At 35.9% G+C, this 14,751-nt stretch overlaps 1 protein-coding gene across 2 annotated transcripts in view; it reads left to right on the top strand.

Moving 5' to 3' along the window:
• ERC1 (ELKS/RAB6-interacting/CAST family member 1) overlaps positions 1-14,751 on the top strand; it is a 292,972-nt gene that overhangs the window by 79,330 nt on the left and 198,891 nt on the right. For both annotated transcript variants that reach the window (XM_085324014.1, XM_085324013.1), the window contains one exon: positions 785-952. In XM_085324014.1, the coding sequence (XP_085180140.1) occupies positions 785-952 (168 nt within the window). The remainder of the gene's footprint in view (positions 1-784; positions 953-14,751) is intronic.

The raw sequence follows: 14,751 nt of genomic DNA, 5'->3' as shown, positions 1-14,751 counted from the left end.
GGAAAAGCAGAAACTTCTCTACGTGCAGTTTTGAAGTTTAGGGATGCCACAGAATCCCCAGAGTGTGTTTGTACGTTTATTGATGCTATGGGAGCTCTGAGTATCTTTATGAGTCCAAATTGCACCCACAGTATTCTGTAGTGTGTCATTTGTTCCACTTTTTCTGCAATCCTGCGAAAAAAAGAATTGCATTTAAAACTATTTTGTTGTTGTTTACACCAAAATACTCTTAGCCATTGTAAGGTAGTCCTCTTTCTATGTTTTGATATGCAGCAGCCACAAAGACCTTTGCTACCATTACTTGCAACCTGAGGTAATATTCCAGTTAAATAACAGAATGTAAGGTTACTGTTTGGTACTAATAGTCAATATTTAAATCTCTGAATATTAGTAATGTTTCAAATAAAGGGACAGTTTTCCTACATGTGAGAGAACTGCTGCTGCTGAGAAGAAATGCATTCTAGTGGCTTCTACTCTTGAGGAAAAAAATCCAAACCTGAATCTTATAAGACCGAGGTGTATGGTTTCAGATGTTCCTAGAAGGAGCATTATGTGTAAATTGGGAATAAAATATTTGATTATTTTCATTGTTCAGTCTTCTACCACTTGTATAACTGTTTTGTCACAACCTGATGTATGTTCAAGTCTTAAAGGAAGAGATGTTAGTTATCAGAATCTATTTGCAGTTTGACAACACTCACTTATTTGTACAAGTGCAGTTTCTTTTCTAAAATTTCTCTCCCTCCTTGCTAAACAAATCCTGTTTCTATATGTCTAAATCCAGGTGGATGCATTACGATTGCGTCTGGAGGAGAAAGAGACTATGCTAAATAAGAAGACAAAGCAGATTCAGGAGATGGCAGAAGAGAAAGGGACTCAAGCAGGAGAGATCCATGACCTCAAGGACATGTTAGATGTGAAGGAACGCAAAGTTAACGTTCTTCAGAAGAAGGTAAGATTGTAGGTGTCAAAATAGAATATATGTTCAACATATCCTCCTTCCAAAGGCTGTCAAAAAGTCTGAACAAGGATTTCCATTTTGAAGGTTAATGATTCAGTCTGTTCATGTAATGGGAGGACAGTGAATGATACATTTCAGTTTAGTTAGAGCTTTGAAGAAAGCAAAGCAGAAAACTTTCAAAGCAAATGTTGTTGCTTTTCAGTGCTTGCATATGCTGCTTCTGCTTTCACTTCACTATTAAGTGACTGAAGTATTTGTAGGGGGGCAGATCCGGTGGAAAATCAATCCTTTCGCACTCACCAATTTAACAAAGCCGCATTGATTTGAAGCATAGGTCGCTGGCATCACCACATGAATAAATGAATGAAGGATTATATCAATAGAAGTAATTAGTGTGATACCTCTGTAACTTACTGAGAAAACTTCAGGAAGAAGTTAGCATTTATAACTTCCATTAGAAATGCTGTTTTATCATACTTAAATTTTTTTGGGAGGTAATAGAACAGGATAATCAGGTTTCAGATCGTCCTGCATATCTTTCTGGATAAGAAAATGTATACTTGTAACAGAAAWAAAGGAGGTTTCCCAAAGGGCAATGAATCCTAGGGCAAACCAAGTCATTATGGATGATCATAGTCACATTGCACACAGTATTCCCCAGGCAGTTGCTGCACTAGGTAAAAAGAGAGAAATGCATGTATCACAATAAATCTTAGTTTGCAGTATATTTTTTTTCTTCTATGTTTTTGGAAGAGCTGCTTTTGGAACTTGTGTTCAAGATATTTGACTTGCGAATGTTTTTTTTTTTTTTTCCTAGACCCTTGAACAATTTCACAGAATTCTTGTGATTTTAATTTTCAGAATACTGATTCGTTTCTCATGCCTGCTCAGTGACTTCTGTTCTAGTATATATTTGTCAGTCATGAGGATTTAGGACAGGTAAAGTTCCATTTGAGCAGACTTCATACAAAAATGAAAGATTAGGTATGGAGTTCAGCTGTAAATAAGTGCTAATTCTAGAATTTCAGAGCTCTATTCCCAGTCTTCATAGTCTCATTTTTTTGACTGTTCATCTTTTTAGGAGCACTCCTAGGTCTGTAATTTTTGTAGAATTGGCTCTCTGTGCTGTCTCTTTGTGTTCAAAATGGGTCACTCCAAATACTGAGATGCCAGCTGAATGCTTGACCAGGAATTGGAGACTCTGACATTCATGCAAATGTTAAATGTCAGTGAGCTTGTGTTGTTTTCATTTACTCTTAAACTGTTTTTTTCACGTATTCTCTCATTTGGTTTACTTAACTCTTTAGAATGCTCTTTCATTGGTTAATTTGTAAGCAGTGCTGAAGGTCCTGGTTTTGCTCACTTTTAGTACTTGTTTTCTTCATACCACTGCAATCTGCATTATCACAGTTTCATCTTTGTCATGAGGTTTATTTGCTGCTGCCTTCAAGTAAAAGCACCTGGTCGCTTCAGGTCAGAAAATAAGGACCTAAGCTTGTAGATGTAAAGGTTTTGATGGAATTTGCTTTAACTTTCAAGTTGTTGGAACTGTTCCTTTAACACGAACAGTTAAACTGTGAGGTTTTTAAATCCAAAGATCTTTTTGTTCAGCTTCTATAATTAGCAAAACTAGAATGTTTTTGCACAGGATCCAGCTGACAATTTTTGTATAGGAGGTTATGTGATGTGATGTGGAATTTCTTTTTATTTTTGTATAGCCTAAGATGAATGTACACAACTTCAGTCTTTTAAAGTTTTAAGATTGATATCTTTGTCTTAACTTTTTATTGTTTTTTCAAACCTGGAATCTGAGACCTAGTTTGGGATTTGCTATAGACTGAACTTTGCATTTTCTTCTTGTTTAAGTTTTCTCATCAGTTTTTTTCCACAGAAAAATGAAACTTGGGAAAATATATGAGGGACAGATCTGGTTTTCTTTATGTACTCTTGAAGTCATGAGAACTTACATTAAATCTCTTTCATGTGCTAGAGAAAACTATGAGATTTTCTCTCATTTTGTCATGGCTGTCCTTCTTTGACTGTAAAGATAGCTGTTTCTGCCCTCTGTCTGGAACTTGAGGAGCCTATAGTTCCTCTCATATCAATGTTTTTCTCTTGAAACTTCATATTGTACTCTCTGATTTATTTTTTCTTTTTGCATTCCTTATTATATTGAGTTTATGCTCTTATTAAAGTACACAGCCTGTTTTCTAATTTATTCAAGTGCTATCTTTTGGAGCTTCCAATGACAGTTCAGAGATTTATTTCATATAAAAGGGACAGCCTTTAAACTTTTCTTACATGCACAATAGTCCTTTTATTCCTCTCTGTGATTAAAAACTGCTATTTTCAGGCATATCAGGTGTTAAATCTGTATATTCTAATTGAAGGTCTAGATGAATCTGGTACAGTTGAAAGTATCTTCAGAAGCCATATGTAGTAGTATCTTTTTTTTTTTTTTTTTTACTGGCTCAGTTATCCAATATTAAGTGGTATTTAGGCACTTTAATTATATACAGTGAAATACTATGAAAGAGGCATGACATAATAATAGCTTTTGCTTTTGTATAGTGTTAAGAGATTTTTGTTTTTCTTTAACTTTTTGGAAATATCACCAGCGTATATAACTGCTGCTTGTAGTTATGAAGAGATATGGGGCACAGGTGTTGTCAAGAGTGTAACTGAATTAAGTTTCAGATCAGTGGATACAATTCAGTCTTTTTTACCAAATGATTTTCCTGCAGCATATGTTTAAATTTGAGGAAATTTTGCAATGGGCACTCTCTTGAGCAAAATTTTGAACACTAGGATATTCTTAATGCTAAGTAAAAAGACAATTTGTAACAAATTCTAAAATCATAAATTCAAATAGCAGTTATTGAAAAGTTAACTTGCATATCTTATCCATTTAGAAAATGTTGTTTGCTTTGTTTTAAAATTTAGAAAGGTCACCTCTTCTAGAAATAGAGCCAAGCCATATATGGCTATGTGGGCATTTGGACTAGTCAAAAAATCCTTTTGTTCATAACTTTTTTTCAGTGATTGTTTCAGATATGTAATCACTTATTCTTATCATATTGAAAAGAAAATGATTCATCTGGTGCCCCAAACTGTTTTGGTACTAAATCCATGCAATTTCTGTCACTGAAGCAAAAATTACTTGAAATGCACTCTTTCTTTGGGCTAGTGGGTCTCTGTTTGATTTATTAACACAGGTTAACTGCGTAGTTTGTTTTATGTACCATTAATAACATTGCTATATTGATAAATAAAGATGGTAAAGTATGCTTTTTGATCATTCTGAAATTCAGAAGAGGAAAGTAATGAATGCTTGCTGACTGATTAAAGATCAAATAAAGGAAGCAGTTAAAAGAAGATTATGAGTAAAAAAAAGGTTAGGAAAATTAACATGACAATTGACATCACTACTGATAACAAGTAAGCACTAAAATATTGTTGTTACTGAGAAAACCATGTGCATTCATATTTTAAACTCTGGAATCTCTCCAGTTTTAAGTTTTTAGAGTTAAGCTGCTTGATAGCACCTTTATTTGAGAAAACAGAAATTGAGCAAATGCAAGAAATCTGGAGACTGCAAAAATGATTTTTACTATCTTTGTATCTGAAATTTCATTCAAAAACTTAGTTTTGCATAGTTTGGGGATTTTTTTTTCATTTCATTGAAAATAAATGTAGAGTAAAATCTCATTTTGGGTTGTTAGAGTCCCAGATAGGAGGAGAATGTTGGAAAATAGAATAGGGAGTACATTGGGCAAATCTGAATCTGAAAAACATCTGTTTATCTATGCTGGTAGACTAGGTTGCAAAGGAATAGGGGAAGAAATCAATACCCTGTAATCAAAGCGATTTACAGAAATAGCTTTGGGGACAAAAGATAACAGGTACTATGAAAGAGAGGGAAAAAAAACAGTAGCTCTGTCACTTGTTGCTTTGCGGGAAGGTCACATTTTGTCTTGGCAGGAAGAGGTGATGTTCCCGTCACTGTGTAATATAGCTGCAGTCAAACACAATGTAAGTTTCAGTGTCTGAACATACAGGGTTTTTTTGGCAGCTCCTCATGCACCATATGATAGCTGACCTGTGATAAAGTAGAAGAAGAGCAGAAATTCATTGTGGCTATGCTGATGTTATTTGTTTAGCTAGTATTTGGAAAGATGTAGTCATTTCGCTCTTTTGATTAAGAGGCAATACCTTTCTCAGAGGAAGTAAATGCTCTCTACTTTTCAAAAATCTTAGAAATCAAATGTCTTAAGTTTAATGATGGGAAATACTGCGTGGCAGGAGAGAGGGACTGCAAACTGAACTTGTAACTCAGTTATTTAAAATCAACGATGGTCATAGTTACTGCAACAGCAATGTTGATGTCACAGTGTTTATTCTTTAATTTTCACTCTATTCCCTCATCCTTTTGCTGTTGGACAGATTCTACTCTCAATAGGCACCAGATGTTAGCACTGACTGTTCTTAATACCAAGAGGCTTTGATGGCTATTTTTTCAAGATGTATCACTGTGGAATGATACCTGTCGATATCAATCCCTTATTGGTAGGCATTGGTACCTCTCCATCTTGACAGGCATCTGTCACTTTCACTCTCGGATAGATTTTGCTCTTGGTAGGCTTTGATGAACGTTGATATCAATGCCTCTCGATGCAGTGAAAATACCAAATAAATCTTGATGAATATTGATATCAATGCCTCTCGATGCAGTGAAAATACCAAATAAATCTGGAAAGTCCTCATTATGTGAGTTCAGCATAATTATTCTGGGTTTTTTTCTTTCTTTTTTTTTGATTTCTACCATTCAGAAAGGAGATTAGTTTTTTCATTTCCAAATAGGAAATGATACTAGAGAATTGATCTTCAGTTTAAAGTAAACTATGACTACTTGAACGGATGGCGATCCTATTTTCAATTTTAACTTTCCACTTCTCTGAGAATCCGTTAAGAGGTTTTTTTTAGAGCAATTTCAGCCCAGGTACATTTTTTCCCCTAGATGTACAGCTAATAAAAATATTGGATGGGGGATATCTCATTTTTTTCATGCCACCTTTTAAATCTTTAGTATTTTAGGTTTAAAGGTGACTGATTACTATCCAGATCTTAGAGTCCGTGAGAGCAACTTTTGTTTCAGTGCCAGCAAAATCTTTTCCTTCCTAGGGGAGGCTTTAGACCAGGAGATTTGATCTTAACATTTCTGAGCCACATAGCAACATACATCTTTCTGATTTAGAATATCAATCCTAAAAGGTCTGCAAGCTTAGCTTCAGATAGTCTTCTCAACAACAGATTTGCCTTAATTACAAGTGCTGATAGATGTGACAGTGTATTCTCTAGGAACTGATCCAAGAAATGTTCTTTTGATCTTACCTAATCCAGATCCATCGTAACAGATGCCTTGTTGTACACTGAGGTGCACTCCAGTATTCTTATTTTACAGGGCTCTTGGTTTCCAAGGGAGCAGATATTTCACAGCTCTAAGTTAGTAATTTGTATGGCCTTCACTGGTGAATTTATAGTCAATAGTAATAGGTATCTTGTTTAGGTTATAAAATAAACAATACATGCCCACTTGTATTAATGTATATGCTGAAATTCCCTTTTGTTTGTTGGGAATTTCAAACTTGGTTGTTGACAACAATAAATCATCTCCTGGGCATTCTTGGCACTGTAGTGTTGAATTGGAATTGTTTTATGTCATTAAGCCAGAAGAAGGAGACTCAGTACGCTTGACCTAAGCACAGACTTCTACTATTCAGAACATCCCAAGGAGTGTTTTTATTGAGCATCAATGAGAAGTACCAGGCTTTCTATTCCTGAGGGTCTTTGCTGGATGGATTTGTAGTTTCATGGCAAACTTTTTTTGCCTTTTCTCTGACATATCTTGTTCTAAGAATTTTGATCAGGAAAAGTGTTAATGATAAGAGCATGACTTGGTTCTAGTGGGAGAATTCTTTTAGTATACCATTGTCAAGCCCAGCTATTTGATTCCTCTTTCCAGCCATAGAAAAACTTTCAGCATTCTCTTATACCTTGCTGTGTTCCATTTCCTGGCATCAATGCTAGTAGCTTTGTCAACAAACATGCTTCCTTGTTGTAAAAGAGAGGGGTTCTTCCTACCAACAGGATGGCACAAGGTACATTGACAGGCTAGGTGAATTGAGGTTCATACCCTAATGTTTCCACAGATCAACCTCTCCCACCTTGCCTTTTACATTCTGGACTGTCTCCTGGAGATAGTAGTCTGCACTCTGCAGAATGTATCTGCTTCTGCTAGAATTCCTTGACATGTCCTTTTTCTCCTTGGGAGATAGCTTTCATCTCTGGGACTCTCTTGAATTCCATCTTTGAGACACTAACATCCAGTTTCTTTTTTTGTCAGTATATAGATCTTGATTATATCATGCAGGAGAGTAGGAGAAATCTAGAGCCTACACGGTGTTCTCTTTTAATATTGTCTCTTTAGGTTCATTAGAAGTCATTCTGAAGACGGTTTCTGAGCTCTACGTATGTTAACTTTATTTGCCTTCTTGCCTTCCCATCAACCAGAATGAAGCACTCTTGAATGCTACTACATACTAGAAGTACTATCTTTTTATTTAGATACCAAAGAATTGGTCAGGAGCACCTAGGCTTCTTGCAGATGTTCTTGAACAATTAAAGAGCTATTTATATTTACATAAAATTATACAAATGGCTTCCTCATATTTAGCATGTGAACTGAGTTCATACATTTACTACTCTTTTCCTCTTACTGACTTATATGCATATAAATATATGCATGTTACTTGCTTATTAAGTGCAAATAATGAATATGGCCAGTCATTCTTAAAAAGTATTAAGAATGGCAACCAGAATGTTTGCTATACTGTGGGTCATGTAGATTCCACGATCTGCTCTCATTTTTCTGCTGTATTATGGAATCATTCAGGAAAGAAGTATTACTGTAATCTAAGTAATTCTCATTGCTAGTCACCTAAAATAAGATGCATAGAGAACCTCATATAAGTACTGCATGGACTTGGAAAATAACAACTCCAAACCTGATTTTTAAATTCATGGTTTAAAAATAAACCTCAGGGTTGTGTTCTATTAAACTTCAATGCGGTGAAGTCTGTTTGTGAGTGAATTAATTCATGCTAACATGCACCTAAAGGTTTTTTAGTAAATTATGTGAGATTTTTTAATTGCTGGAGGAGGCAAAAGTTGAAATTTGAAAAACTAATTTTTAGCAAGCAAAAAATTTTGTATCTTATTACAGTGATTTTCAATGTATAGCATGGTTACCAATGCAGCATCCATGTTAGAGGAAGCTACTGGATTTGAAATAAATGGCTATTCAGTATTAAGATTTAATGAGTTTTATGAGTGGGCATGTTAAAAGTTGTAATTTATATATGCAGAATATGCTGCTTTGTTTTTATACAAGCTGCTCTTTTACTGGGAGCTTTGTATGATGCCACAACAAAAATAAAAATATCTGGACCATGTACAGCATATATACCTGTATTTCCAGATAAATGATAATATTCTTTAAAAAAACAAGTGTTGTTTTGATGCATGTGAGAATGGCAAGACAATTTCTTATCCTAAGATCTAGTAAGATAAAGAAAATTCTCTCAGTTTATGTTGATGTTATTAAAGAAAGAATCTTGCCTATTGCCTTTAGTAACTGAAGTACTTGATTTTTATCTGTTGAAGTAATGAATATCCAGTCCTCCTTTTAGATAAGTAGTTTCAAACTACGAAGCAAGGCCGGACTGTGAGGTTAATGGTGTTTGTTATGTAGTTCAGCTGTTGTAGCTGGCTAATATAGGTCTTTAAATTGATATGTGTTGTTGTAGTAGTGTTATAGAAGATGGATAGCAATAGCAAAGTTACAAGAACTTCATAGAGTTCCTGGAATTATCTGTGTTCTAATGTTCCAAAAACTGAAACCGCAATTTAGCAGATCTATCATATATGGAAGGAATCTTTTTTTGAATATCCCTCAAAGAGCAGCAGTCATTTTAATATTATGTCCTCCTTGTGCTTTGAGATAACCTCTTGATTGGCAACACAGAACATTACTCATAGGTAGTGGGGCTGACAAATACTGGTTTCTTGAAGGGATCTGGGAAAACAGCCAACTTTGGGGCCCTTTGGCTTCATGATAAATTAAATGTGTAGTTTTTTTGGCAAGATAAAGCTAATAAGCTTTGTTGGTGTATTCACTGTCATACTAGACAAATACAAAGCCCTCGGTGATTGAGGAGGCAGGAAAAGCAAGGGCGTGTGCCATTTCTGAGGTTGCTTACATCAGTCTTCCTCGCATGGCTTTTCATTGCTCTCTGGGTTGCAAGACTTTGCAATTTCCGACGCTTTGGTCACCGCTGAGTTGCTATTTCTGCCCCTCGAGGGATTGTCTGAGCAGTGTCTGGAGCAGCCGTTACTGACTGGGTTAGCCAGCTCAGTGAACTGCACTAGAACAAGGAAGGAGTCATTTTTCAGTGCAGATCTATGTTTTGCTTGATTCAAGTGTGGTTTTGAACCAATTAGGTTATAAAACGTTCTATGGCGAGTTTTGACTCAATATTTATTCAGTCATTAGAACTATCACAAGGCACAAGTATATGAATGACTTTCAAGCTTGTGATTTCACCTATCCAAGGGATGAGAAAACTATTCCAGTCCGTACTCAAGATGGAACAGTGTCATCAGGAGAGACGAGGATTACCATTTCCCGGAATAACATGTAGGCTTGACAGTTGTGATGCCCTCCCTGCTGAAGCATTCCAGTACCTGCAGCTGATGATGGTGGTGGAGTGTTTTAAGGAGAACTTCTGGATGAAGAGGACCACACTCTTTTCCTCCCAGCCATTATTTTTAGTAGAGATTGGAGTGTTGATTTGTCTAAAGCAGTCTCTGGCATAAAGTGGGAAAAGAGTGTGATCAGATAATGGGAGTAATTTAATGTATGTGGCTTCTTAAATTCACACATTTTTGGAACATGGACCTTGAGTGAATTTTATTTTGAAGTCTGATTTCTCTGTTGCCTATCCCTGTGTTCCAAAGTAACTCTGTAACAGCAGTGATAACAAAATACTCAACAAAAAATATTTACTCTTGTGTTTAGTATTTACAATAATACATTTCTTCTCCCTTTGTATTCATTAGTCTTTCCTTTCAGGGAGAATAAAATGGGAGTGGCAGCTAGTTGCCCATATTTTACATTGGAATTGGAAGCATCCTTCCTTTCTGGAGCTCTCTCCTCTAGCGAGGGATATTTCTTTAATCATTTTATTAAATCATTGATTTTTGAGAATGTAATTCAGTGTTTGAATCAGGTCTCATTTAAAATCTGTGTTGAAATTGTACAGCCTTCTGCTTGAATGATCTTGAATGATAATGCAGATGAAATTTAGTTTACTGTCAAGATTTCCTTTACAATCTACATTAAATCCCATCTTCTCATCCCGCCCGTCTGTCTGTCTCAATGTTTGGTCATCTTCTCTGCTCCCTGATTTCCATTTTCAGGTATTGTAGTGCTGTGATGATTTAAGCCTTTCTTTGTGCCTCTTCTCATCATCACCTTCTCTGTAAGGAGAATATGATATGCAGTGTGTACTGTGAAAGTATCTAAGCACAGGTATTTCAGCAGGTGTGGTATCTTTACTCTCTGTAGAACCAAATCAAAATTTAAAGGAAAGTAGGAAAATAGCAATATCATTCCCAAGTACATGAGATCAAGTTGTCATGGAATGAAGGGTATTTGACAATAGCAAGCAATGAATCACTGTACTTGCGGTTTATCCAAATGAAAAATTTTAATTAATAATTTAATACCTTTTTCCTAATACATTTTAAACATGATATATAACCTTGTAAAGCGCAAGCTACTCCAAAACCAGTGTTTGACCATCTCAGTTTTATTCTGTTTCTTGCAAAATGGAATATCAAATCTAAGTTAATACATGCTGGTTCTAAACTTTTCCCTTTTTTTTTAATCAGTCTTTTATAAGAAAGGGAGAGGGTCTGCCATGGTGAAGTAGTTTCAGTCTTTCTTATTTTGAACATCTGGGAACCACCATTCTGAGAATACTCTGAATTACAGTATTTGTATTTTTTCTGTAATGTTAATTGTACCTAAATCAAATCTATGTACATAGATCAGCAAAGTCCTTTCTGGGACTTGCTACAGGAAGGACTAACTGTTCCCAGAACAGTTGGGTTTTTAGTCTGTTCATATTTGGTATGTCTTAGGAATAAAACTTTAGAAAGCATAGTCAAAAGAGATTGCTTGATAATGTCAGGACACAGCTGAAAGAAGAATTAGCATGATACTATTCTGCATGATTAGGCCAGGATTTGGACAAAATGGATGTTATCCATAATTAGATTGTGAAATAAATTACCACATGTTTTCAAATATGGTTCTCAATATAAGCAGCACTAACATACACGAAAGAAATTGAAACTAATTTTACAAACTTAATGTTTCATTGAAGGAAAAGAAGAAAAGCAGAGTCTATATGAATTTGTTTTGCTCTTTATGATGGCAGGGTTCTGTTAAAAATTACTTGAGTGAATAAGAGTATTGCCCCGAGGTTGAAGCCAGCAAATTGTCTTGATAAACAACCCAGTTTGAAATTTTGCTGTGGGTGGATAATGGATACTGTCTCTCTTTTAATGGATCAATAGTGTCAAAAATAAGGAGTTACTAAGTGAAGCTTTAAGACAAAACAGTGAGTTTTTTTTTAATGGATTATGTAATTTATCTCTTACGGTTAGCTTTTATACTTTTGTTTGAAAACTTGTGTTTTACATAAAGCATTGTGCATTCCTGTTAAACCTGTAAGCTTTGTGACATAACAAGTGTCCATAGATTAGAAAGCATGCCTCCTTCTGCACCCCTCACTTCAAAAACCTCTTTTATATTGGCCAGTGTCAAAGATAGGAGTTTGCAAAGACTCTGCTTTTGACTAGGTTGGGCTATTGATATTATTGAATCTCCTCAGAATGAAGTAATTTCTTAACTAAATTTAACTGTTTCACAGCTGTGACTCATTTTTTCTAAGCAAAAGCTGTGGAACTGAAATGATGCTTAGGAACATGTAAATTGGCGCCCCTGAAAATTTGTATTTCTGTTCATGTACAAAGTCAAAAAAATCATTTTCCAGTCTTGATGTTCTTTTTTAAAAACAAAACAAACAAACAAAAAAAACAAACAAACAAACAAAAAAAAGAACTACGCCAGGGTCTCCTTAGAGCTGTGTAAAGAACTCAACCTCTCAATACCAATTTTCAGAAACTGAAAACTTTATTGACAGATTGTGTGTAAAGGTTTTAAATATGATGGCAGCTGTTTACTAGCAAGATAGAATGATCGCAAACCTAATATTCTGAGAATGTGGTTTTAAGCATCTCCTTTTTCAATGCTGTTTGGCGTAGGTAGTATGACAATACAGTAGAAATTCTTTACTATTCAGAAGATAACATAATTACAGTTTGGTTTATGGTGGCTGTTCTTCTTAGGTCTACTTTGTAATGATTAGTCAGCAAAGTGGTATTACCAAAGGGTGGTAAGTATGCAAAGAAAAAGAGGACAAAATAAAAGAAAGAAATGGAAACTTCCCTAGAAATGATTTCTGTAAACATAAGTGAACTGTTTCTCTGGTTGATATAAATCTACTTGCAAAGCATCTTTGTGTGAAAAAGCACTGAAAAGAGAATAGTCTTTTGGATCAGTGCCAGTAGTGTGTGGCTCCTTCACCAAAGGTGTATAATATTTAATTGTCCATAAAAGTTATTAAGTCAAGCTTTGTTATAGCAGAAATTATTTCTCCATACTGTTCCTTCCTCAAGCCAGTCTTGTTGCATAAGCTTGAATGCAAAGTGCATGAGTTGCATTAGGTATTCTGTAATTCCTAGATTTTTTTTTTAATCTTCCTCTTCAGTCTGTGCACATTTTTTTCTTCTTGCAAGAGTAGCAGTGTGTCTGTTTGTGGCCTGGTCATCTTGACAGGTACATGTTTTAGGACAGAAAACAAAATAATAATCTTTTTATGGTTTTTAAGCTGTATAGCTACAGAATGCTTTATTTGTAAAATGAAAGATTGTAGAATTTTGCGTTAATTTCAAAGGACTTTTAGCAGATTGGAGATCACAGAAGTCAGAATCAATAAAGACTTTATCTTCTGAAAAAGCAAGCAACACTTGAAAGCTTTGGAAGCTATTCTGAATTTTATCTGGTCCTGAGTATCAGCAGATAGGAATATATTATGTATAGTATACCACTGTGTTGGAGTTTCCCTGTTTCAAATTCTCTTTTTTGTCCTGTCCTCCTCCATGTTCTCCATGCTCACTTTAACCTTGTTCTCTTTTCTGAACCTTTACAGTTCAAGATGTCATAGAATCCTGTTATACTAGGCTTAGCAACATCAGGGCATTTCCAAAGTACAGTGGTAGAAGAGAGAGACATTTCCAGTGCAGTAATATGAAAAATATTCCGGATATGCACTGAAGTAGAGGAGTGGAAAAAAGAAAAAAAACGTATTTGTGAGACAAAATAAAAATTAGTCATGCCTTCACTGGGTAATCAATGGATATAAAATGAACAAACATTGTCAGTGGATACCACTTAATTGAAGAGTTAATCTACTTTGAAGAGTTAATCTGGACTCTGGAATTAGAAATCTGAAAGAGAGAGAGATGACCACTAGTAATTTCGTAGTGTCTTTAATTTACTTTGTGCTTCACAAGCTTTACAAAACAACTGATACACAAACTATTGAGGAATAATTTTCTGTTATGCTTCAAGAGCAAGAATCTCTGAATATAACTTGGCAACAGTTCAACCATATCTTCATAAATGGTTTGGGTCATAAACTGAAAAGAGCACACTGAATGCAGTCAAACTTTGGAAGGACATCTGCTGTGGGAGTACCTAGCAGTGAGCCTTGTCCTTCCACACTGAGTAGATATTGTGACTTCCTGCCCTCAAGCCCGTGGATTTCTTCTCACAGAAACTTCAGGGCAGAGAGCAGTGCAGGCTGCGATACAGCCAGGTCTTGTCTTTAAAAGGAGTTATGACAGAGATGAGTTGCCTATCTGGAGAAATAGCTTGGAGGTACCCCAAGATATTCATCTGGACATGGCTAGTGTTTGCCAAAACAATAGTGAAAGTAAACAGAAGAAAAATGACTTAGGTCTATTCTAAATTTTAAAACTGCTTAAGAATCTCACATTCACAAGAAGACATGATATGTCTGAAACTTCAGCTCTGCATCGTTTGCTGGTCTTAAGAATTTAGCTATGAAAATTAATAGCAAGAACCTTACCTTCAGTCTAGCTAATACAATGACAAGTTGACCATGAGCCAGCAATGTGACCTTGTGGCCAGGAAGGCCAATGGTCTCCTGGGGTGCATTGGGAAGAGTGTTGCCAGCAGGTGGAGGGAGGTGATCCTGCCCCTCTGCTCAGCCCTGGGGAGGCCTCATCTCSAGTMCTGTGYCCASTTCTGKGYTCCCCAGTACAAGAGAGACATGGAGCTACTGGAGAGAGTCTAGCGTAGGACTGCGAAGATGATCAGAGGGCTGGAGCATCTGCCCTATGAAGAATGGCTGCGAGAGCTGGGCCTCTTCAGCCTCCTCTGACTGAGGGGGGATCTTATCAATGTGTACAAGTACCTGAAGGGAGGGTGTCAAGGGGACAGGGACAAACTCTTTTCAGTTGTCCCATGTGACAGGACAAGAAGCAATGGGCAGAAGTTGAAGCACAGGAAGTTCCGC

This window comes from Rhea americana, unplaced genomic scaffold (assembly GCF_003343005.1).
Source record: "Rhea americana isolate MKP2758 unplaced genomic scaffold, rheAme1 scaffold_9, whole genome shotgun sequence".
Classification (NCBI taxonomy): domain Eukaryota; kingdom Metazoa; phylum Chordata; class Aves; order Rheiformes; family Rheidae; genus Rhea; species Rhea americana.
Note: the sequence above shows the minus strand (reverse complement) of the source record. Positions and strands in the feature narration are given on the sequence as shown.